General features: G+C 55.2%; 1 protein-coding gene across 3 annotated transcripts in view; it reads left to right on the forward strand.

The window, feature by feature from the left end:
- Positions 1 to 25,658, forward strand: part of PRR7 (proline rich 7, synaptic) — a 33,419-nt gene that overhangs the window by 6,687 nt on the left and 1,074 nt on the right. The window contains exons 1-2 of one of the 3 annotated variants that reach the window (XM_074960134.1): positions 19,655 to 19,733; positions 24,596 to 25,280. In XM_074960134.1, the coding sequence (XP_074816235.1) occupies positions 24,986 to 25,280 (295 nt within the window). In that variant the 5' untranslated portion in view covers positions 19,655 to 19,733; positions 24,596 to 24,985. Of the gene's footprint in view, positions 1 to 19,654; positions 19,734 to 23,528; positions 24,056 to 24,595; positions 25,281 to 25,658 lie in introns of those variants that run through there. The other 2 variants (XR_012640479.1, XM_074960133.1) reach the window with 2 other exon arrangements.

Consider the following 25,658-nt stretch of genomic DNA (forward strand, 5'->3'; position numbering starts at 1 on the left):
AGCCACCAGCGTTCCCATGGATGCCCCAGCATCTCTCCCATTCCTTGGTGGGAGTTACACCTAAGGCCCTCCCTTAGGTCGGGGGTGGTCGATAGCACTCGCAGGCTGCATGTGGGAAGGTTTATGCGGCCCGTGCCCTTTGGCCACCCCAAAACCCCAGGGGGTCAAACTGGGATCGGGTCTTCTCCCAGCGCTCCAGTCTGGAGGGCTGCAGTTTGGGCTATCTTGGTTAAGAGCCCCCATCCTGACCTGGGCCACATACTGTTCACTTACAGAACTAACATGGAGACATCCCTTTCTCCACAACCTTGTCTCCCCAACAAGCTGGCCAAACACAGCCACTTGGTTATCGGACTGTTTAACTTTCTTAACAGCTTTCACTCCATCTGAGACCTTCTCAAAGCTATCCACACTGGATCCTTCAACAGGAAAGTCAGTGGATCCATTCACAACAGAAAATTTCTGGCTGTTAGGAACTGAAATTTTCTTGATTAAAAGAAAAGGAGTACTAGTGGCACCTTAGAGACTAATCAATTTATTTGAGCATAAGCTTTTGTGAGCTACAGCATCCGATGAAGTGAGCTGTAGCTCACGAAAGCTTATGCTCAGATAAATTGGTTAGTCTCTAAGGTGCCACAAGTCCTCCTTTTCTTTTTGCGAATACAGACTAACACGGCTGCTACTCTGAAACCTTTCTTGATTAAATCACTTTCACACCCTTCAGTTGCAGTAAACTGCTTGCAAAGACTCCATGAGGATTCCTTTCCCTAGGGGCTTTTCTATGCAACAATTCACCCCTCACAGAAATTCTGCCCTTACCCTCTTCACCTAGGGCTTGCTCTAGAGGAACACTTTCCTGAGCAATAACAGACTCTTTCTGGGTCTCCCTTACATCCAGAATCACCTCTGGCCCATCTAGCGGATTCCTACACAATCCCCTTTCAGGCAAACTCACAGACTTCCTAGATAAAAGGTCAGAAGAATTCTCCTTCCCTTTGCCACACACAAGTTCAGGAATCTTTTCCTTCTTGCGACAGGTTTCCACACCCTCAGTAGGTAACACAATCACATCACCTTTCTGCTCTCCTTGTGCCCTGGCTAGGATCTCACCCTGATTAGACAGAGTTGCGACACCCTTTCCCAACAACACACTAGCAACAGGCAATATACAAGCACCAGAATTGTCTGCTCTCTGGGATTTTACATAGACACTAACTGGATGCGACCTAGTTACAGGGCCATTCTCCCGAGCAGACACAAACTTAGGGCCATTCGCTTCCTGGGCTTTAGCTGAAATCAAAACCAACTCTGAGACAACTGCACTCCCCTCAACCATCACAGGCTGAAAGGCCCCTTCTGTCTGCTCCACCGATAAAGAAGAGCCGGACACACTTTCTCCTTTCCCAGACACACAGCTTGGGATCTCATTCCCCTGGTCCCAGCACACAAGGCTGGTCACAGACAACTGCTTGGAGATCAGGGTAGCTCCCTCCATAGGCAAGTCAATACCCCTGACAGACACAGGCACGTTTCCTTCACTGTCACACTTCTCCACCCAGCTAACAGGTAAGGTCCAGGGACACTCATCTTCCACTCTCCTCGCTTTCCCACCCTGCTGACTAGACACAGCCATCAGATCACAAGGCTGCCTAGGCTCATCCAAACTTTCCTTACCCAGCACCTTGCCACTCCCAACAGATCCCCTGCCCTGCCCGTGTCTCCCCCCACTCAGCTGGGGTCTCAGCTCCCCCTGTGCTCAGCGCTGCCCTTGATGTCCCAGTTGGGGTAGGCAGCGAGCTTGCTGCTTTCCTCACTGCATCAGAGCCAGCGTGAGCCCCCTCTCCGGTGTGCAAGGGGGCGGGGAACATCTCTCTGTCCCACCCAGCCCCAGGGGTCTGGTTACAGGCAGGCAGGTAGCCCAAGCCTAGCAGCTCCTCCCCGCTGCCAGCCAGGTCATCTGCATTTTCACTGACCATTTCCCTCTCTCCAATTGGTTCCCTGGATTCAAATTCAAACCCTTGGCAGTTACAGGAGCAGGGCCTGGATCCTGCCCCAAAGAGACACAGTTGCCCCATAACAGGGTCTCGCAGCTGGTGTCCTGGAGAACCCCAACGGCCAGCCAGCCCCACCCCTCCTGGGTCTGCACAGGGATCTGGGCCGTAGGCAGGGCGAGGGGCTTCGTCCCTGGGACCCTCACCCAGCTCACACAGCCCCTCAGCATCTGAGGCTGCACCAGCCAGGGCCTGACAACAGTTCTCTCTGTCCCAGGATCTCGCCACCCCAGGAATGTCTCCCCTTTGACCATCACCTTCCGCTCCCAATGGAGGTCCGAGGGGCCTGACCCCAGGAAACTCCACACAGACATACAGGTTGGGACCAGGAGTGGGAGCCTGTCCACCTCCCCACCCATCTGGCTGACGGAGTCTGTGGCCTTGGGACCCAGCAAGGGAGCTAGACACCGGGGCTTTTCCACAGGGTCCCCCTGGTTCAAATCGCCAGCCTGCTCAAAGGCAGTGAGGTAGGCATCCGCATCCCCCCCTCCTTAACCAAGGGCAGCAATTTAGTCTCGAGGTTCCCTGCGGAACTGGCCCCCTGGGGTCTATCCCCACTCACCCCGGGGAGGTCCCCTAGGCCTCTCCACTCCACCACCGCCAGTTCATGCTGCCGCTGCTTCTGCAGCTCTTTCTCAGACTCTCGCTGTCTCTCACAGTCCTCTTGCTCTCTCGGACTCAGCTCCAATCCCGTCTGTCTCTGATCCCCCGATGGGGAACCCGATTGTGAAGACCCTCATCTGGTCAGGGACAGGAGTTGATGCCTGGCTCCCACTCCAGCTGCTCCCAGATTCTGCTATAGCCCCATTTGGGTCAGAAATCTGTTCCTTAGAGCAGTCATCCTCCTCCAGCTGCACGATTAACTGTGCTTTGGTGAACTTTCCAATGTGAAACCCTCTCTTTCTGCACAGGGTTACAATGTCCTTCCTAAGGAGACGGTGACAGGCCGTCACTCCGCTCTTCCCAAGTTGTTGTGGACTCACAGGCCTCTATGCTCTCAGCTCCCCACGGTTTCCAGGGAGAACCCCTAGGGTGCCAGCCCTTCTCGAGGTCACCACCTCTTTGCCAGGGTCGAGCCGCAGGCTTCTCCGCCCCAAGACTGCTCACCGCAGTCCCCAGGGGGACCCCATTACTGCACAGTCCTTCTCGCTGGTCACACACTCCCAGGGGTTAACCGCCCCCCGAAACCGCTCCTCTCTGAGCCTTCAGCACGCCTGGTCCTCGTCAATCCCCCTTAATTTTACTGCTCCCCAGTCACTTACTGCAGGAAGCGCCAACTGCAGGGTGCAGTACATCCCACCGCTGCCACCAGTTGTCACGGAGTCCCTGGGCAATACTCTGGAACTGCTCCCTGCGAAGCCAGTCAGGACTCTGGGGAAGTCTTCTTTCTGTGAGCAGACTGTCTTCAGGACACACAGCTCACGCAGCTTCCACCTTCCTGGGTCTGACCTCGGAGCATTCAGCATCCTCTGCCCCTCCGTACGCTTCCCCCAGCGAGTCCGCCCAGTCGGGGCTCCTGGGGGGGCCAGAGGGTCCTGCCCCCCAACTCCGCAGTCAGACGTGACTCTCACCCAGCCAGTAAAACAGAAGGTTTAGTAGACGACAGGGACATGGTCTAACACAGAGCTTGTACGTGCAGAGAACCGGACCCCTCAGCCGAGTCCTTTTTGGGGGGCAGTGAGCCAGACAATCACGTCTGCACTTCACTCCTCGTCCCCAGCCAGCCCCAAACTGAAACTCTCTCCAGCCCCTCCTTCTCTGGGCTTTGTCCCTTTCCCGGGCCAGGAGGTCACCGGATTCCTTTGTTCTCCAACCCTCTAGCTCTCACCTCGCAGGGGGGAAGGGCCCAGGCCATCAGTTGGCAGGAAACAGGGTGTCGGCCATTTTCTGTGTCCCGATCCCTGCACACACCTGCCCTCTAGGGCTCTGCAACGATCACACACCCTTATCCCACCACCTAGATACTTAAGAACTGCATAGGGGAAACTGAGGCACCCCCACAATATTCAGAGGAAACATTAAGAACAGTCCCACTTCGTCACACCAGGAGAGATTGATGATGACGTCAGGTGTTTGTTTACAATGTCCTGTTTCCCTAATACAGGAGGAATCAAGCTGGAGTTAGCTTCTTTGCTCACAGTTCAAAGCCTCTTTTAACTAGGACTTTGCCCAAAAGCTCTTGCTTACATGGCCATGCTGCCCGTGCTTCTTTTCTGCCTTCTCTCAGCTTCTCTGAGCTTTCTTGCTTTTTCTATCACAGACACACAAACCTTCACCAAACAATAGCCAGTGAAATTTCCTCTGCCTATTGGTTCAGATCCTGGGTTACATAAAGGAGTTTAATGCTTTTTACAACTATCTCAAATTGTTGGTCCCAGGCTGTGAGACAGAGAAGGTGGGCGAGGTAATACCTTTAATTGGATAGACTACTGTTGGTGGAAGGGACATGCTTTTATAGATTCATAGATACTAAGGTCAGAAGGGACCATTATGATCATCCAGTCCGACCTCCTGCACAACGCAGGCCACAGAATCTCACCCACCCACTCCTGCGAAAAACCTCTCACCTATGTCTGAGCTATTGAAGTCCTCAAATCGTGGTTTAAAGACTTCAAGGAGCAGAGAATCCTCCAGCAAGTGACCCGTGCCCCATGCTACAGAGGAAGGCGAAAAACCTCCAGGGCCTCTTCCAATCTGCCCTGGAGGAAAATTCCTTCCCAACCCCAAACATGGCGATCAGCTAAACCCTGAGCATATGGGCAAAATTCACCAGCCAGATACCCAGGAAAGAATTCTCTGTAGTAACTCAGATCCCACCACATCTGACATCCCATCACAGGCCATTGGGCCTATTTACCATGAATATTTAAAGATCAATTAATTACCAAAATCATGCTATCCCATCGTCCCTTCTCCTCCATAAACTTATCGAGTTTAATCTTAAAGCCAGCTAGGTCTTTTGCCCCCACTGCTTCCCTTGGAAGGCTATTCCAAAACTTCACTCCTCTGATGGTTAGAAACCTTCGTCTAATTTCAAGTCTAAACTTCCCAATGACCAGTTTATATCCAAGGCTTTTGAGCTGCACAGAGTTCTTCTCAGGTCTGTCTTGCTCCAGACTTGAGGAAGAGAGCTGTGAAGCTTGAAAGCTTGTCCCTTCCTCCACCAAAAGCTAGTCCAGTAAACTCTATTACTTCGCCTTCTGTCTCAGCTATCTTTAATGAAGGGGTCTGGTTACACCACCTGGTTTCAAATACATTTAAACAAACTCATAACATCCATCCCCCACAAATCTTAGCTTCAACCATTGTCTCAAGGGAGTCCAAAATGGTGACAATCTAAATCAGTGGCTCTCAACCATTCCAGACGACTGTCCCCCATTCAGGAGTCTGATTTGTCCTGTGTACCCCAAGTTTCACCTCCCTTACAAATTACTTGCTTACAAAGTCAGACATAAAAATACAAAAGTGTCACAGCGCACTCTTACGGAAAAATGCTGACTTTCTCATTTTTTACCATATAAAATAAATCAACTGGAATATGAATAGTGCACTTACATTTCAGTGTGTAGTGCACAGAGCAGTAGAAACTAGTCATTGTCTGCAGGAAATTTTAGTTTGTACTGACTTTGCTACTCCTTTTTATGTAGCCAGTTGTAAAACTAGGCAGTTATCTAGATGAGTTGATGTATCCCTTGGAAAACCTCTGGATACCCCCAGGGCTATGTGTATCCCTGGTTGAGAAACACTGCTCTAAACAATGGATCCCAGCCAGAAGAGAAAGAACTGAACAAATCAGAAATGATTAGTCATGTCTGTTACACATTTAGAGTAGCCTTCTGTAAGGGTGTGTTCACATCACCAACCTGAAACCACTTTTCATAAGAACCACCATGATCTAGTCTGGCCTGTGTAACAGGCCATAGGACCTCCCTGAATTAATTCTTGTTTGAACTAGAGAACATCTTTTAGAAAATCATCCAGTCTTGATTTTAAAATTGCCTGTGATGGAGAATTCACCATGAGCCTTGGGTAATGCCAGTGGTTAATTTGCCTCTGTAAACATTTGCATTTTACTTCCAGGTTTCTCTCACTTCAACTTCTAGCCACTGGCTTTTGTTAGACCTTTGCCTGCCAGATCAAAAATCCCGTTATCAAATTTTTGTTCCCCATGTAGGTACTTGTAGATTGTGATGAAGTCACCGCAAACCTTGTCTTTGGTAAAATAACTAGATTGAGTTCCTTAATTTGATCACTAACAAGCATGTTTTCTAATATTTTGATCAATCTTGTGGCTCTTCTCTGAACACTCTCTTTGAATGGTGACCACCAGAACTGGACTTAGTACCAGCAACAGTTGCTGGTGCAAAATACAGAGGTAAAATATCCTCGCTACTCCTACTTGAGATTTCGCTGTTTATGCATCCAAGGATTGTGTTAGCCCTTTTGGCCACAGCATTGCCCTGGGAGCTCAGGGTCAGTTTAATATCCACTGTCCCCCCCAAATCTTTGTCAGGGTCGCTGCTTCCCAGGATAGAGTCCCTCACCCTGTAAGTATGGCCATCACTCTTTGTTCCTAGATATTTACATTTAGCCATATTACAATGCATTTTGTTTGTTTGCACCCAGCTTACCAAGTGATCCAGATTGCTCTGTCATTGACCTGTCATCTGCAAACTTTTATCAGCAATGATTTTGTTTTCTTCCAGGTCATTAATACAAAAAGTTTAAATAGTGTACATCAAAAACCGATCCCTACGGGACCCCGCTAGAAATGTACACATGGAATCATAGAAATGGCGGGCTGGAAGGGACCTCAAGAAGTCATCAAGTCCAGTCCCCTGCTCTGAGGCAGGACCAAATAAACCCAGCCCATTCCGGGCAGGTGTTTGTCTAACCTGTGTTAAAGCCTGCAATGACAGGATTCCACAGCCTTCCCTGGAAGCCTGTTCTAGAGTTTAACTAGCCTTAGCATTAGAAAGATTTCCCAAATATCTAACCTGAATCTCCCTTGCTGCAGATGAAGCCCGTTGCTTCTTGTCCTGCCTTCAGTGGATGATGGATCCCCACCCTCTTTATAACAGCCCCCCACAGATTTGAAAGTCCCCCCTCAGTCATCTTTTCTCAAGATTAAACATGCCTAGTTTGTTTAACTTTTCTCAGGGGTCAGGTTCTTCTTCAAGTGTGTGCTCCACCTCTGGTGGTCATGTGCTTCATGTGTCTTCAGCTGAAGATTTGTTAGCTGTGTCCTTTCAGCCTACGTATGCACTAGCCACATCCTCATGCCCCTGCCGAGGCTCTCTAGGGCTGTGTGGGCGAAGAGCCACAAAATCCTTCTCAACCACCTTGGCCTGAGATGGGGCTGCAGCGTGTTCGCTGCCAGCATGCCTTATCTTTATAGAGTCTCTCTCTCAGTCTTAGTTTAGCAAGTCGTGAGTTTATGTTTTGGTGAGAGGAGTGCCTTTGCCTCTCTTCTCCCACTAGGGAGACTTGTCTTCCTCAGGAGAGCATGCCCAGCTCTTCAGGCTTCAAATGTTGTGTCACTTGCTGGGAGATTCTTCCAGTTAGCCATGGCCGCTCCAAGTGTCTCCACTGCCTAGGGGAGCTGCCCATCCCACAGAAGTGTAGCTTCTAGTTAGCTCAGAAATCTAGGGCGAGGGAAAAACAGGACACCAAGTTGAGACATATGATGGAGTGCTCTCTTGGCCCTACTTTGGAGCCAGGTCAGGAGAATCCCCCTGTACACCGCCTCCAGACAGAGCTAGTGCCCCTTTGATTTTGGTCCATCACTTCTCCAAGAAAGGGACTGCTTCAGAGACCTGTAAAAGCCCCGGGAAGAGGTGCTGTGACTTACCTCATAAGGAGTTTGCTCCAAAGAGATCGCAGTCTCCCACTGAGTCAGTGGTCTTGGAATCAACTTGTAGATCTGGTACCACGGAGGCTGCAGGTTCCTCAGCTGCAAGGAAAACCAAGATGCTCCTCCAAGAGCAAGCATGGTCTGAGTGAGCCTTGGTAACAACCGGACATGACGGGAACAGCAAGGAGAGACATTCTTCCAGAGAGGTGCCATCAGACACACCTCTGGCACTAGTATCACCCTCAGTGGGTCAATTGGTACAGTTTGAAGCGTCTACATCTGGCGCCCTATGGGAGCATTCTAAATCCTCTGCACCATCTACATCCAGAGAGACTGTCACGTCCTAGTGACGCTACATTCAGTACCGGGAGAATTTCGGACTCAAAGGACTTGACTGTAGCAGAGGAACCACCGTCTCTGTTGATCATGGGCACAAAGGGTCCCTTGGTACCAAGACTAGTTTGGTCCAGACGCCGGTTTATCACAGGTACCACCTGATTCATCACCACGTTCGGCTGGGGCTCTTCACTGTTCATGAGGAGGAGGATGAAAAGGACTTCTGTTCACCTCTTCAGTCTCAATACAGGGTTCTCCTTCCCCCACCCCTCCTAGGAACACTTGATGTGTGGGCCACAGAGATGGGGAGGAATCCAGGACAAGGCATCACAAGGGGTGGGAGCAACCCTGGGGGCCCTCCTCCCTGGTAGGGACTCCTCAATGGGAATCCTGGGCTGCTTACCAACAGCAGTTCCCAGGGCTCTGAGCCAAGCTCACCAAGAGGGAAGGGAGGTGCAGTCTCTACCGCCTCAGCCCACCGCAGCAGGGGAGACATTTAAGGAATGAGACGCTAGAGCAGATGAGGCCGCTACTTCTCAACCCACTGTCTCCCCACCACCATGTGATGAAGCAGGGATGCCTCTGCACCTTCTCTGGGCAACAACTTTAAGCAATTTCAAGACCTCACAAAGAATGTGGCAGGCTCCCCTCAGATACCACTCAGAGAGGTCAAGGATTGCAATAGGATAGTGTTGCCAATTCCAATTGGCAACACTGACCAGACTCGCCCTTCTGATTAACGAGGTGACCTTGGATTCTGCAAGGATGGCTTGGCACAGAAATGAATCGTACCTGCAGATAATGGGGCGGGGGCACGTGACCACCCCACATGTCACCTCTGGGAAGAGCCTTCCAGCCCCACCTCCCTGGGCCAGGGCAGCCAATCCTGCTGGCTCCTGGAGGACTGAGGCCACAGAAGTGGGGAGTATATGCCTCTGGGTGAGGCTGGGGCTGGCCCAGGGAGATTCACAGCACCAGTGTTTCCCTGAAGCTCCTACACCCTCACGGACATCTCAGCAGGGGGAGGGGCACGGACAATGTCCCTAACTTGAGCTGAGCAGAGGTACCCTGCTCCCTGTTCCTTCCCCAGCGACCCCCCCACCCCGGTGCCTGGCCCAGGGCTGCCATATTCCCCCTGCCAGTTACCTGGGGAGGGAGGGGGCTCTGTCCTTTTCCCACTGCACTCCCCTTGCCCCCCCCCCAGCATGTGTCCAGCCTGCTTGGCCCCTCTCCCTGGCAGCCAGGAGTGGAGGGAGGGGACTGAGCTGCTTCTCAAGCCAGCTGAGGGTGGCCACGGAGGGCCCTGCTCCATGCAGCTCAGTGGCTGCCTGCAAGAGCCAGGCTGGGGAGGCAGCAGCATCCCACACCCTCCACTCTCAGGCCGGGCGGCCAGGGGCAGGGGCTGAGGGAGCTGGAAACGTGCTGAGGGGGAAGGGAGGCTCCCACCCAGAGGGCCTTAGCTCTGTTCCTATGGTTAGGCCTACAGCTCAATGTTGAGAAGTCTGTGTTGACTCTGTGAAGAAGATACATGGGGTTGGCTGGCTGCCAGGGCTGTCTTCCTAGGGACAGGTTCATAACCTTATCAGTCCTCAGTGAGACTATTCAACTGAGCTCTCAAATCTCAGTGAGGTTCTGTTTGCAGTTCCTGGGTGACATGGCAGCTTGCACTTGTCACAGCTCATGCAAGATTGCACCTTCGCTGCTTTCAGGGGAGGCTCAGGACAGTCACCTCACCAAACAGCTTGGACAAACAGGTAGAAGATTCCCTGGACTGGTGGGAGGACACCACAACCGTGAGGCCCGCAGTCCCTTTGGCCAGTGCCACTGGCTACCATAACAACGGATGCATTACTGCTCAGATGAGGGGCACATCCTGGTGTTCATACAGGCCAGGGCAGGCAGCCACCTCAAGGGACCAGTCTCCACATCAACCTGCAGTCAGAAATGCCTGTCTCCGCTTTCTCCCTCTCATCAGACGGAAGTCTGGCAAGATCTTGCCAATGTGGCATGCATGTTTCACATCAACTGGCAGGGTGGTGCGGGATCCCCCTTTGGGTGCTGAAGCAGTACAGTTATGGAATGGGTGCATAGCCCAGTGTATTCACATTTCAGCAGTGTGCATTCCTGGAACACACACTGCCACACCGATGTTCTCAGCAGACGTTTCTCCCAGGACAGAGAAGGGGAGCTGGATCCCCCACAGACCCTAGACGACATATTTGAATGTGGGAATTTCCAGAGGTGGATCTGTTTGCCTCAGCCACAAACAGGAAGTGTCGTCTGTTCTGTTCCAGGGAGCCTAGGCCTTCAGTCTTTGGAAGATGCATTTCTCCTTCCTTGGACAAAGGGCCTGTGTCAAGGTTCCTTCCCCACTCTGAACTCTAGGGTACAGATGTGGGGACCTGCATGAAAAACCCCCTAAGCTTATTTTTACCCGCTTAGGTTAAAACTTCCCCAAGGTACAAACTATTTTACCTTTTGCCCGTGGACTTTATTGCTGCCACCACCAAGCGTCTAACAAATATATAACAGGGAAAGAGCCCACTTGGAAACGTCTGTCCCCCCAAAAAATCCTCCCAAGCCCTACACCCCCTTTCCTGGGGAAGGCTTGATAAAAATCCTCACCAATTTGCATAGGTGAACACAGACCCAAACCCTTGGATCTTAAGAACAATGAAAAAGCGATCAGGTTCTTAAAAGAAGAATTTTAATTGAAGAAAAAGTAAAAGAATCATCTCTGTAAAATCAGGATGGTAAATACCTTACAGGGTAATCAGATTCAAAACATAGAGAATCCCTCTAGGCAAAACCTTAAGTTACAAAAAGACACAAAAACAGGAATATACATTCCATTCAGCACAGCTTATTTTATCAGCCATTTAAACAAAACAGACTCTAACGCAGATCTAGCTAGATTGCTTATTAGCCCTTTACAGGAGTTCTGACCTGCATTCCTGCTCTGGTCCCGGCAAAAGCAACACACAGCCCGAGAGAGCCTTTGTTTCTCCCCCGTCCAGCTTTGGAAGTATCTTGTCTCCTCATTGGTCATTTTGGTCAGGTGCCAGCGAGGTTATCCTAGCTTCTTAACCCTTTACAGGTGAAAGGGTTTTTCCTCTGGCCAGGAGGGATTTAAAGGTGTTTACCCTTCCCTTTATATTTATGACAGCCTGTATTACACACTTCCCACAATATCTCTGAGTCCAAAAGTAAGGAACAAGATCAGGCAAGACAAAGCCAGGGTTGTCCTGATAGTCACTGCATGACCGAGGGAAGCCTGGTTGTGACGGATTGGATCACAGAAACCCCCTGGGAGCTGCCACCTGATGTGCCAAGACTACTTCTGCACCTGCTTTCCTGCCCTGTCAGCTTAGGACTTCAGTGCCCTGCCTGGTTTGAGCCAGACCTGCTAGCCTGCTGCAACCCCAGACCCAAGTCTGAACCACATCCCCTAATAGTTGTAGGCTTAACTGAAAGCAGCTTACAGAAGTATTCCTGTCCTTGACACGCAGATGCCCAGCTCCCAGTGGGGCCCAAACCCTGAATAAATCCATTTTACCCTGTATAAAGCTTAAGTGCCCAATCAAGAAGCACTTAAGGAACAGTGCATCTTGGAAGGCTCCAGTCCACATAAGAAGTCTTCCTGGAGACAGCCAAGATGCCAGGTGGGCAATGGTTTCTGCCTGTAAAAACTGAGAGTCATGCATGGACCTGTGACTGGCCCAGGTGACTCCAGAACTCCACCTTGGAGCTGGACTTTGCATAGGTGAGAGGAGGGAGTCTCCACCCACAAGAGAGAGTCTATTTAAGCCCGTGGGAGACCCTCTGTTTTTTCTTCAGCTGGCTAAGGAGATAGCCTCTCCACCCCCAAGGATACCTGAAAGAAACTGGAACAAAGGACAGTAACTACAGGGGGTGTGAGTGATAGCTGGCCCCAGACTAGGAGATCAGTCTGTAAAAGGAAGCTTACTGGAACTGGTGAGGTTTTGTCTGTATTCAGTTTGATTAGACATAGACTTGGGGGTTTTATTTTATTTTGCTTGGTAATTCACTTTGTTCTGTCTGTTACTACTTGGAACCACTTAAATCCTACTTTCTGTATTTAATAAAATCACTTTTTACTTATTAATTAACCCAGAGTATGTATTAATACTGGGGGGGGCAAACAGCTGTGCATCTCTCTCTATCAGTGCTATAGAGGGCGAACAATTTATGAGTTTACCCTGTATAAGCTTTATACAGGGTAAACTCATAGGTTGTTTACCTGCTGTAACACTGATAGAGAGAGATGCACAGCTGTTCCCCCCCCCAAGTATTAATACATACTCTGGAGTCACCTGGGCCAGTCACAGGTCCACGCGTGACACACAAGTTTTACAGGCACAAGCTGTTGCCCACATGGCATCTTGAATGTCTCCAGGAAGACTTCTTATGTGGACTGGAGCATTCCAAGATGCACTGTTCCTTAAGTGCTTCTTGATTGGGCACTTAACTTTGCGAATTCCTTTCTCCAGGAACTGACCAAATGCTCTACTAAGGTTATTTAGAAATCAAACCAGTACACAGCCACTATTCATAACTTTGAATACAAAAATGATACCTGCATACAAATAGGATTAATATTCAGTAGATCATAACCTTTACATAGCTATGTTACATGGCATATGTACATAGAACATATTCCAGTTATGTCATATATATTCCATAAAGCCTTATGGGGGGGCACCGTCACACTGGTATCCTGACTTGTTTGACTGCTGGACAAGGAGACAATCAAATCTTCCATGCTTCCCTCATCTTCTCTCTCAAGATGTGGGCCGAGCGCTTCATTCCAGCCTAAAGGGCCTCTGCCGCCAAGTATGGCCAGTTCCTTAAGTATTCTAAGTCGTCTGTAATGTGGTCTTTCCCCGTTTTGTCTTGCATTCTCCCCTTGTCATTGCTTATGGTGACTGGATACTCAGCACAGTTAACCTTTTTAGTGAAGACTGAATCAAAATAGGCATTAAACGCTACAGTTATCCATTATTAGTTCTTCTTCCCCACTAAGTAGATGATCTGTGCTTTGTCTTGCTCCTAATGTATTTAAAGACCCTCTTTTTATTGCCTTTTATGTTCTTGGCTAGGTGTAACTCATTTTGTGCCTTAGCCTTTCTGATTTTTTTCCCTATATGCTTCTGCTATTCTTTGGTGGTACTCCTTAGCAATTTGCCCATGTTTCCACTTTTTGTAGGATTTCTGTTTGCTTTTCAGGCCATTAAAGAGCTCCTGGTGGTGCTATATTGGCCTCTCACTATTCTCCCTATGTTTCCTTTGCCTCGGAATTGGTGGCAGTTGTGCATTTAATAATGATGACTCCCTGTTTACAATTACATGTTGAGATCTTTCACTCAGACAACTCTATCATCTGCTTCCCCTTCCAATATAGGACAGCAGGATGTATTGAACACCTCGTTACTGCATCATTATTGGCAATTCCACCATGGACCAAGCCCAGTGTTAGGATTTTTGTAATTTTGTTCCTCATATACTTTACAAACTCCTTATTGACCGTAATTCTGCTGGCCTTAGATTTTTTATCTTGTGTCCTTTTGATTCTTTTCTCAGCTTCCTGCAGTTCCTAGCTTCTGATTTGTATTCATTACCCTCCACTTCCCCTTTCTCCCTTTTGTTAGAGATAGGGTGTTGTTTTTATAGCTGCTTTCACTTCCCCTATAAGCCAGTTTTTTTTCTTTCTCAGTTGAGACTTTTTTTATTTTGGTTTTTAGGCATTTAGTGAAATCTAGTCCCATCCAAATCTGCTTAGAGTCGTCCCCACCCCACCCAGCTGATTTCCTTTCAACCACTGTGGAGGGGCTTTTTTTCGCCAAGCCCCTGAGGAATGCCTGTTGTCTTTTGTGAAATATGCTGGTTGACACGAACCCTTCCCTTTGTATTTTACTGTGGAACTCATTACTGTCACAGCGCTTCCAGCCACAGGAGGACACCTCTCAGTTGCCTCCCTTTCCCTCTGAGAAAGACAGACCTACTGCTCACTTGTTGGCACCTGGATGCCCCAGTCAGTGGTGCCCTGCTTTAGACAGATGACAAAGCCCATGAGCCTATTTCTCCTTTATGCATTCTGGGAACAAGGCTGTCTTTAATGTACTCAGAACTGGGCAGCCCACTCTACCTCCTCTGAGTGCACCGAGGCTGTAAGACCTCACACCACTTCCTTTAGTCATACCTGCTGTGGCAGGGGAGCCATGGCTTCCTGGAGCAGGGGCCATCCCTTCCGCCTGGTGCGGCTGTATGATTGCTACGGTGCTGTGGGGCTGGGTCCGATGTGTTTTGACCCTTGCACATGTGGGTTCTAAGCTGGAATTTCTTCTCTTTCCAAAGTTTGCAAGAGCAGCGCCTGCATGGCAGGTATGCTGGAAGAGCTTGTGCTGGGCTGCCCCATTCCCTCAGCTTTGGCTGGGCGTGGGGGAAACGGGCCACCCATGGGAAGGCTCAGGAAGCTGGTGCTGCTTGCAGCCTGATGTGTCTTGCTTGCTTTAGCTGGTCCTGGGTCCGGCTGGGGAGGGGATGGACCCTTGGCCTGTGGCTAGGAGTTGAACTGGGCTGATGCTGGCAGCTCTCTAGGGTCCTGTCCCTTCAGAGCCTCTTGCTGCTCTGCTCGGTCCCTGTCTTTCACAGCTGCACATGCCTGAGAACGGCAAGCGCCGCTTGTTATCTTGGGAACCGTCACCATGGGAACAGGCAAAAGTAGTGCTTTCTCGCCAGGAAAAGGAGCATCTTCGACTACAATCCCAGGAATTTTCTCTGCTGCAGCCTGAAGACTCAAACTCCCCAGTCCTGCAGGAGGGGCCCTGCCCCTGGCACAGCTCTAGCCCTGGCCCCTTGCGGCCACCTTCCCCGACAGCTGCCCAGCCCTAAGGGGGTCTCTGCGTGCCCTCAGCAGCACAGCGGCTGGCACCGGAGACAACGCCCCCTTCATGTGAACCCAAGCCAGGGCTGGGCTGCTTCTCCACCCAGTCTCTCTGGCTCCTTGGGCAAGGCCAAGCGGGTCCGATCTGGGAGCGGGGTTCCCCCGGTCTCAGCCCCCCGAAGGGTGCTGCCCTGTTGAGAGGAGCAGGGCTGCCTGGTCAATGTGTGTGGGCAGCCTGGGAGTTCATGGCTGAGCTGAGCAGGAGGGCAGGGGCCTGGGCTACTGGACTGCAGGCCTGTACATAAGCTATTCCCAGTGGGGCAGTGCTGCGGGGGACCCTCACTGGACTAGGCTGCTAAATGGCTAGAAGAGGTGCTGAATCCCATGCCAGCCACCCCTGTAAAACCAGGAGCTTGCTGGCTTGGCATATGGGGCATGGCTCAGAGCTAGCAGGCGCTGCAGCTGCATCACCAGAGGGAGAGCAGGGCTTTCCTCACCTCCAGGGGCCGGAGCCTGGGCTGGCTAACAGTGCTGGGGGGCTGGACCCTCAGCCAGGTGCAGAAGGGCAGGAGCAGCTCTGGCTAGTTCAGCTAGAGCAGTGAGCGCATGACTCCTCCAAGGCTGGCCTGGGCCCCCAGAGTGGTTCTGCCCCCCCCCCCCCGCCCCCTTTCCCTTCCATAAGCCAGGGAGGCAACACAGCAAAGCAAGTTTCAGGGGTGAGTGATGCTCTCAGCTGTTGCTAGGATAACCGCTCCTCCCCCAACCGCGTGGCTGGCAGCAGCTTTTTGACTCCTTCCACCCTCTGCTTTCTGAGCTTATTTGGGGGAGTTGGATTCTGTGCTGCCACTCTGCCTTGCAGTGATGGACGTGTTCTCGGCCTGGGCCTGGAGGGGTCTGGCCAGCTGTGGCCCTGGCCTGTTGTCAGCCCAGAGCGGCCTTGGAGTAGGTGAATAACCCTGCCTGGAACAGAGGCAGTGAGCATCTCCCACCTTGCATCACTGCTGGCTGGGCCATGCCACAGCTCCAGGGAAGCTGCGCTCACTGGCAACCTTGCAGCAAATTCCCCATTCTAGTGAGGGAGAGCCAGGCAAGTGACGGGGAAGTGCTGTGGGAGGAGGGAGCCTGCCCAGGGTTCCAGTGCTGCACAGGGTCCTGCCCAGTGGAGCCTGCAGGCTAATGGCACCCTGCTTGGGCAGAGTAGCTGCTGTTGCAGGGAGAGCTGTCTGCAGCAGCTAGGCAGTCAGGACTGAGCCTAGGAACAAGGGCAGCAGGAGCTGCTGATGGCAATGGGCGCCATGTCCCTCTGACTTGAGCTAGGCTCTGTTTTGGGGAAGGGGAACTGCAGCTCTGTGCATGTGCCAATCCAATGTTCTGTGGATGAGGCTGAGCGCTGGTCTCCCACTGCCCAGGCCCTGGAAATGACAGCCTGATTCCCATTCCAGGGGGCAAGGGCTGGTTCACAAAGGAGCTGAGTCAGAGGAAGGGATCTCCGACCCCACCCCCGCAATAATGCAGCTGCCAATACCCATCCATGGGACCTGGGCCTCCCCTCTGGCCTGAAGAAGAGGCAGCCAGGCACTCCTCATTGTCCCAAGCGCCTCCAGCCCCTTGCCCTGCACGACCTGTCCCATGCAGCCCCTGCCCTCAGAAATATTCTCATAATTCCTGTAAGTCACAGAACCAGCCAGGGAGTCAGCCTGGAGAAACACCGCAGTGACTGCTGGGGCATGACCCCGGGCAGCTCCCCGTGGCCCGGGGGCAAAGAGCAGGGACGGCGGCTGCAAGTGAGACAGGGGCCTACAGTGCAACATGGCAGCAGACAAGGCCAGTGCAATGTGGAGCAGACGGTCCTGGAGGGAACAGGATGGAGGGGAACGGAACAGTTGCCCTGGGAGTTCAGGGTCAGTTCTTGGCACTTCCTGAACAACCATGGAACTTACATTACAGCTCCTGGGCTGATTTGGGGCCAGACACCCTGGCCTGGCGTGGGGGCTTGGTAGCTTACTGATGGGCCAACCGCATGGGGGTAGCAAGAGGCTGACATAGGAAGGGAACAGCCAGGCAGCTGTAATGGCCTGGGGCAGGAGGGGCTCTGCCACTGGGGTGTTTAAAAGCTCTGGCCTGAGTCCAAGGGAGCTTGGGGCCTCGGGACAGGAGCCTCAGCCAGCTGGGTGGGGACTCGGGGGCCAGTCTCCAGGTCTGACACCAGTGAGGCAGGGGCACTGGGGCAGCTGGCAGAGAGGTGAGGTCTCCTGGAGAATACCCCTGCTGCAGGGCAGCCCTGCACCACAGCTGGTCCCCAATGGGGCCGGACCCAGAGGGCCTCACACACAGGCAGCAAGGGCAGAAGGTGGGGCTGCTCTAACCAGTCCCAGCATGGGGAGACCAAGCTGGCCACACTCAGTCCCTGGGCCAGTGCTAGTGTGGCAGCAGGCAGCCTTAGGCTCACAGGTGCTGGGCATGTCATGCATTCCCGAGTGGCTTGGCCTGTTTGCAGCCTCTGTGCCTGCATGGCCGCAGGACCTCACCGGCTGGCTAGAGAACTTGTAGGCTCTTTGTGGCAAGCTCCTGTCCCACATCTCTGCCCCTCACTCCCTGAGCCCCCTCTACCACCATCCATGAGGGGCCATCTCTGCCCTTCTCTCTTGCCTGGGGGTAACGCCTCTGGAATTTGAGACCCACGTGGGCCAGTGAGACGGGGGGCATGTGTCTGTTTAAATTACCCTGAGCTGACGCCGTGGCCTGTCCCTGCTCCCTCCCGGGGCCCTGCCAGGGAAGAACGACACATGTAATTAAGTGCCAGCGAGCGGTAGCTTTGTGTGTTTCTCCCGGCGCTGTCACCATGACAGCCGCGTGGAGTGGCTGCCGGTTGCATTGTTCCTGCCACTGGCAGCTCTGCAGTCGGGATTGGCCGCTATCGGTCTGTGGTGAGCACATGGGGGGCAGCAGTGGGCTCTGCCCCATGCCCCCCCAGCTCCTGCCAGCCTTGCCTGGGCAGCAAAGCAGCTCGATACTGGGCTGCAGCCTGGTGCCAGCTCCCGACACCCACCTCTGGAGCCTTGCCCAACCTGGCATCACCCCTGCCACCCACATGGGCGGTGCATCCTCCTGGCACATGCCCCCCCCAGGTGACTCCACTGCCCCCCTTTTTTGTCCTCACCCCAGGCTAAGACTGGGCCTGTCCCTCCCTGGAGCCACTCAGGGGGCCAGAGTTTCCCCATAATCTACTGGACAGAGGCCTCTGACCCCACAGCCCCGCTCTCAAGCTGCCCAGTGAGGGCTCTGACTGGACAAAGCAGGTAGCAAATAATGGGGGTGGTGTCTGGGAGCCAGGACGCCTGGGTTCTAGCCCCAGCCCTGGGAGCGGAGTGATGTCCCCTGGTTGGGCGGGGGGGGGGGCGGGGAGGCGAGCCAGGACGCCTGGGTTCTAGCCCCAGCCCTGGGAGCGGAGTGATGTCCCCTGGTTGGGCGGGGGGGGGGCGGGGAGGCGAGCCAGGACGCCTGGGTTCTAGCCCCAGCCCTGGGAGCGGAGCGATGTCCCCTGGTTGGGCGGGGGGGGGGCGGGGAGGCGAGCCAGGACGCCTGGGTTCTAGCCCCAGCCCTGGGAGCGGAGTGATGTCCCCTGGTTGGGGGGGGCGGGGGGGGGAGGCGAGCCAGGACGCCTGGGTTCTAGCCCCAGCCCTGGGAGCGGAGTGATGTCCCCTGGTTGGGGGGGGCGGGGGGGGGAGGCGAGCCAGGACGCCTGGGTTCTAGCCCCAGCCCTAAGAGCGGAGCGATGTCCCCTGGTTGGGCGGGGGGGGGCGGGGAGGCGAGCCAGGACGCCTGGGTTCTAGCCCCAGCCCTGGGAGCGGAGTGATGTCCCCTGGTTGGGCGGGGGGGGGGGCGGGGAGGCGAGCCAGGACGCCTGGGTTCTAGCCCCAGCCCTGGGAGCGGAGTGATGTCCCCTGGTTGGGGGGGGCGGGGGGGAGGCGAGCCAGGACGCCTGGGTTCTAGCCCCAGCCCTGGGAGCGGAGCGATGTCCCCTGGTTGGGCGGGGGGGGGGGGAGGCGAGCCAGGACGCCTGGGTTCTAGCCCCAGCCCTGGGAGCGGAGCGATGTCCCCTGGTTGGGCGGGGGGGGGGAGGCGAGCCAGGACGCCTGGGTTCTAGCCCCAGCCCTGGGAGCGGAGCGATGTCCCCTGGTTGGGCGGGAGGGGGCGGGGAGGCGAGCCAGGACGCCTGGGTTCTAGCCCCAGCAGCGCGGTGAGGGTCCCTGGGACCGGCAGGACACGCCAGGCAGGGGGCTCCCGGGCCGATTCCGGGGGGCGCAGCCCCAGCCGGTTCCACCCCCAGCAGCGGGGGGGCTGGAGGGGCGGCCGGGGGAGGGGCCAGCGGCGGGGCGGGAGCCGGGCGGGGCCGGGGAGCTCGCGAGCGAGAGCCGGGCAGAGCCGGGGAGCGCTCGGCAGACAAAGGGAGCCGGGCCGGGGCCTCCCTCCATGGCGGGGCGCGGGGAAGCGGCCGCCCGGAGGGGCCCGGCCTGAGCGCGGGCTCGGCGCTCCACGTGCGCGGCCGCCCGGCGCAGGATCGGGGCCGCCGAGATCGGCGCATCCGGTAACTTGCGGGGGGGCAGCGGCGGGGGGGGCCGAGCGCGCGCACCTGTCTGCGCGCGTGCCCGGCTGCGGAGGCGAATGCAGCCGCCGCGCGTGCCCGGCTGGGGGCGGGCGCGCGGGGGCCCTGGAGAGCGCGGGGGCTGCGCCGTGCACGAGCCGGGGGCGAGGGGGCTGGGACACGGACCCCCCCTGCGGCGGAGCGGGCTCGAGGGGTGCGGGGCAGAGCCCGGCCCCTCCACGTGCTCGGCGCGGGGGCCCCTGCAGGGCGGCTGGAGCCGGGGTCCCGGGGTCCCGCAGCGGGGCTGGCCCGCCCCCGCCAGGGGAGATGGAGCCGGGGCTCGGAACAGGCGGCAAGCGCGGCCCCGGGGCTGCGCCCCCTCCCCGCGCGGGCTGGGCCCGGGGCCCGCTGCAGCTCGAGGCTCGCCCGGCGGCTCCGCACCCCGAGCCCTGCAGAGTCCCGGGCGCCAGGCTGCCCCACCATGAGTCCCGAGGCGCCAGCCCCCTCCCCCGCCAAATCCCAGTGCGCCAGGCTCCCCCCGCCACCAATCCCGGGGCGCCAGCCCTCCCCTGCAGTGCCCCCGGGCAGCAGCGCCCCCCCACCCCCTTTGCCCTTGCAGGACCCCTGCCCAGGAATCTGTTGCCTGCCCTTGCCCCAGTGCACCACCTGCTCGCACCGGTTTGGCTCCTGTTCCCTTCGAGCCCAGCCTGGTCATGGCTGTGGCTCTGGCTTTCCCCCCGTGGGTGGGTTTGGTGACTTCCAGCCCAGCCTGACTGGGAGACATGCCCTCGGGGAAGGAGCTGCCTGGGCTGCATGCAGGGTATGAGATTTAAGCTCTGGCCCGGGTCAGGCTTTACGCATTGCTACTTGTGTGCTGAGGCCCCCTCTCCCAGCTGCTGCCCTGGAGGTGTTGGCATAGCTGGGCAGGTGCTGCTTCTTGTCCCTGGAGGGGGGCAGCTCCGTGCCCCTGCTTTCTGGCCAGCACCCGACAACCTGTTAGGGTCAATACTGCTCCAAGTAGGGGCCGCCTTCTGTGGCCACAGCTGTGCCTGGTGCCAGAGCTCTCCCCTGAGCTCAGAGCCCAGCTGCGGTCTGACACACACAGGTGTGCGTTTGCTGGTAGGGGATGTTTCCTCTGGAAATGCAAGGGAAAGATCCACAGGCCCTGGGGGGTCTCCCCTCTCAGCACTTTTCCTTGCAACTTGAAGGGAATCTCTTTCTTGCCCTGTGGTGGGCCTCAGATGCTAGACAGAAAGTATCTGGCCCAGTCTCTCCATCCCACTGGCTGCAGTTGCTCCCCTGAGATCAGGGCAGGTTCTGGCTTGGTGATGGCTGACTGTGTTAGAGGAGGGTCTGCCATAGCTTTGCACCTGGCACCCTGGGCAGGTCCCAGTGAGCCCCTCCTTCCATACAAGGACCTGCAGCCATGTGGCTTGCAGTGGTTTTTGGCATGCTCTCCCCAGGGCTGGCTGGTCTAGGACCTTACATGCCTTGGGGCTCTGGAGGAGGTTCCTTTCTCCAGTGCTAGGGAGGGTGCAATGCTTGACCCTGGGGCGTGGATCTCTCCGTTCAGAGTCTTGATGCCAGTGGACGGTTAGAACCAGCTGTGCTGGGCTCCGGCCGCACACGAAGGAGCGGAGAACTTGCTGGAGCTAGAACAGAGAAAGAGGCCAGACTCGCTGTGGAGCCCCCAAGCGGCCCTGGGTGCAGCATGCAAGGGTTAATCACTGAAACACAAACACCTTTAGTTCTAGTCTGATTTTTATTCAGCTTCCAGACATTGGAGCTTGTTCTGCCTTTGTCTCGAGTAAAGCTCCCTCTCCCGTCAAATCTTTCTGCCATGTGGGAACTCGGACTGTGATCCATTCACCTCTTAACTTTCGCTGGCAAACTAAACAATTGATCCTCTGGCTCTCACCAGGCAGGGAATCATGCTACTGGCTCTCTTTGGAACCTTTCCAAGTGTTCTCAGCATCCTTTTGGAAGTGCGGCCCCCAGAACTGGACACAGCATCTAGTAACAGTCTCGCTATGGCCGTCTGCAGAGGTGACACCGCCTGCCTCATCCTGCTGATAGTTACCAGTTAGAGAATATTTCAATAAGTTTGATGGTTTCGAGGCGGCAGGGCCTGAGGAAATTCATCCTAGGGTACAAAGGAACTAGCGGACGCCATCTCAGAACCATTAGCAATTAAATATCTTGGAGAACTTAGGGGAGGGGTGAGGTCCCAGAGGACTCGAGAAGGGCACACAGGTAAAAAAGGGGAACAAAGGTGACCCAGGGAATTACAGACCAGTCAGCCTAACTTCAATACCTGGAAAGATACTGGAACAAACTATTACACAATCCATTTGTGAGCACCTAGAGGATAACAGGTTATAAGGAACAGCCAGTGTGGATTTGTCAAGAACCCACCTCATCATCTTCTTTGACAGGGTCACTGGCCTAGCGGATGGGGGAAGCCGCAGAAGTGGTATCTTGATTTTAGCGGGGCTTGTGACACAGTCCCACATGACATTCTCAGAAGCAAACTGGGGAAGTTTGGGCAAGATGGAATTACTAGAAGATGGGTGTCCAACTGGCTGAACAATCATCCTCAATGAGGAGTTATCAGTGGCTTGCTGTCAAACTGGGAGAGCGGAGCTAGTGCAGACATCGGTCCTGAGGCTGGTCCTAGTCACTATTTTCGTCCCTGACTTGGGTAATGGAATGGGGAGGGTGCTTATAAAATCCACAGCTGACACCAAGCCAGGAGGGGTTGCAAGCATTTAGGAGGGCAGGATTAGAGTTCAAAATGACCCTGACAAATTAAAGAATTGGTCTAAAATCAATAAGATTAAATTAAATAAAGACAAGTGCAAAGTACTACATTTAGGAAGGAAAAATCAAACGTCCAGCTACAAAACGGGGAATAACTGGCCAAGTGATAGCCCTGCTGAAAAGGGTCTGGGGTTACAGTGGATCACAAATTGAACATGAGTCAACAATATGATGCAGCTGCAAAAAAAGGCTAATATCACCCTGGTGGTGTATGAACAGGAGTGTCATACATAAGCCAGGGGAGGTCACTGTCCCGCTCTGCTCAGCACTGGTGAGGCCCCAGCTGGAGTGTCCAGTTCTGGGTGCGGCACATTAGGAAAAATGTGGACCAATAGGAGGGAGTCCAGAAGAGAGCAACAAAAAATTGATCAAAGGTTTAGAAAGCCTGACCTATGAGGAAAGGTTAAAACACCAGGCGTGTTTAGTCTTGACAAAAGAAACTGACCAAGGGGTGGGTACCTGATAAGTTTCCAGTTATGTGAAGGGCTGTTCCAAAGAGGATTGTGATCAGTTGTTCTCCATGTCACTGAAGGCACGACAAGAAGCAATGGGCTTTGTCTGCAGCCAGGGAGATTGAGGTTAGATATTAGGAAAACTTCTTAACTCTCAGGATGTTTAATCTGTGGAACAGGCGTTTGGAGAGGTTGTGGAATCCCCATCATTGGAGGGTTTAAGACCAGGTTGGACAAACACCTGCCAAGGAGGGTCCAGCTTTTCTTAGTCCTGCTTCCGTGTAGGGGGCTGGGCTCGGTGACATGTTGAGGTGGTTCCAGCCCTTCATTTCTGTAAAACGGTGATTCCTTGCTCATATAGCCAAGGATCACGTTCGCCCTCCTAGCGACAGCACCGTGCTGGGTGCTCCCATTCAGCAGCTTTGTCATGAGCCCAAGTCCTGGTCTGCGTCGCTGCTTTCCAAGGTGCTGTCCCCCAGCCTGGGAGTGCCGCCAGTCCTCCGGGTTCCTGCGTGTAGGTGGGTTAAAGGCATGGGGCTGAGCCCACTTTACCGTGTGATGCGAATCACTCTGCAGAACTGACCTGTCAGCAGCTCTTTATTCTTTACTGATTGCATCCTGTAGCAGCTTTTCTATGATATTGCCCAGGATTAACATCAGACTAATTGGCTGATAGTTACCCGGCTCATCTCACTTAAGCTAAAAGGGTATGTTGTGACAATATTCTTTTTTCCCCTTCTCTGAGACTTACCCATTGTCCAAGAATTATGAGATATTACCACTTACTCAGCCGCTCCTTAGCCAATTCTTTTACAACTCTTGAGTGAAAATTATCCATTCTTGTCCCTTTAGAAGTGTTTCACTGCAGCAGTGGCTGCTGCTCTCTGGCCTGGTCAGGACCAGGCTGACAGGCCCTGTGGCATCATGGTGGATCCTGGGGTCCCAGGAAGCTGTTTAACCCAGCTCCTTCCAGTTCCCTTGCCTCCCTGGCTCCTTCGGTGAACCTTGAGAAGCAGACGGGGAGAGGAGCTCATCCTGACCCCAAGCAGACAGGTCTGGGGCTGCCAGCTATAAGCAATGCCTCCCATTTCTAGAATCTTTCAGCTTGTTGCCATGCCAACCCCAGCCCTTCCCAGGAGGCTGGCAAGCCCGGTGCCCCCCTTCTCTTCACAATCCCTTTGGACCAGGCTCTGCTGGGCTTGGTGCCTTGGCCACCTTAGAGCACCAGCCTTGGTGTCTGGGGTAGGGCATGCACAAGGCATGGGACCCTGGCTACGGAGGGGGGTGGGAACATGCATGCAGGGGCAGGACAGGGGGCAGGCAGGGACCCTGGCTATGGAAGGGGGTGGGAACATGCACGCGGGAACGCAGCCCTTAAATGAGCAGCTGGGGGTGGGGAAGGGGGCCTGGGCTAATGGGTGGCGGTCGGTATGGGGAGGAGGGAGGGACCCAGCCAGAGGGAATCCACACGGCTGTAGCCGGGAGCCGGCCTGGCCACCCTGAGCTGGGATCACTTACCTGTGGGTGAGTCACTAGGGGCACAGCGGTGTGGCCGTCATGCTCAGGTCAGTCGGTCTGTCTGTCTGTCTGCAGGGGGCACCGTCGGCTGCTCGGCACAGCGATGGGAAGGAGCTGGGCTGGGCGCTCTTGGTTTGGACGGGGCTACCCAGCCTGGCCTGCGGCTCTGCAGATCCTTGCGGCGGACGAGCCCCTCCGGAGTGCCCACCCCCCTGGTCGTCCCTGCCTGGTGCCTGGGGAGCAGGGCAGGCCCTGACCCTCGCCCCCCGGCTCTGCCTCCCATCCGTCCCCAGCGCGGGGAGCAGGCGCCATGGCAACGGGTGCTGGCAGCGCGGGGGCAGCCCTGAGCCAGTGACGAGACGTCGGCGCTGGCACCTGGGCCCAGGCGATGGGCAGCGGGCGTGCGGTGCTCTGGGCCCTGCCTGCCTGCAGCTGAGAGGCGCCCCGGCCCCCGGCCCAGCCACCATGGCGATGTCCCAGGGCACCTACACCTTTCTCACCTGCTTCGCCGGCTTCTGGCTCATCTGGGGCCTCGTCGTGCTGCTCTGCTGCTTCTGCAGCTCCCTGCGGCGCCGTCTGAAGAGCCAGCAGGAGCAGCGGCTGCGGGAGCAGAACCTGCGTGCGCTGGAGATGGAGCCGCTGCACTACGAGGGCTTCTCGGGCAGCCCCCCCGGCATGGCCACAGCCATCCCCCCCCGGCTGCGCCTGGAGCCGCGCCACCCCCCCACCCCGGCCCCCCGGCCCTGGAGCTACAGGCACGGTGAGGGCGGCTGGTGACCCGTGGTGCCAATCCCCTCGGCCCGGCCCACCCCCGCCAGGGCTTCCCAAGGCAGGGTAGCGGGCGCTGCTCACGCAGGCTCGGAGCCTGAGGCAGGGCCAGCCCCTCAGAGCCTCTCTGGCTCCAGCAGCCCCGTGCTGCCCCAATGGCCAATCCAGCAGGACCCCCGGCTGCCTGGCCCTGCTAAGGCCGCCGGGCCTGGCTGTGCTCGGGCCCAGGGCAGAGTGCCATACGGACACTCATCCCGCCGCACCCATCCCGCTGGCTGGAGCCCTGCAGCCCTCAGAGGCTGCGATTTAGGCCCCATCTACACATGGAAGAAGGGGGCAAGCCTGGGCCCCAGGGCTGATGCGGCCCCTG

The sequence above is a fragment of the Natator depressus genome, chromosome 8, assembly GCF_965152275.1.
Source record: "Natator depressus isolate rNatDep1 chromosome 8, rNatDep2.hap1, whole genome shotgun sequence".
Lineage (NCBI taxonomy): Eukaryota > Metazoa > Chordata > Testudines > Cheloniidae > Natator > Natator depressus.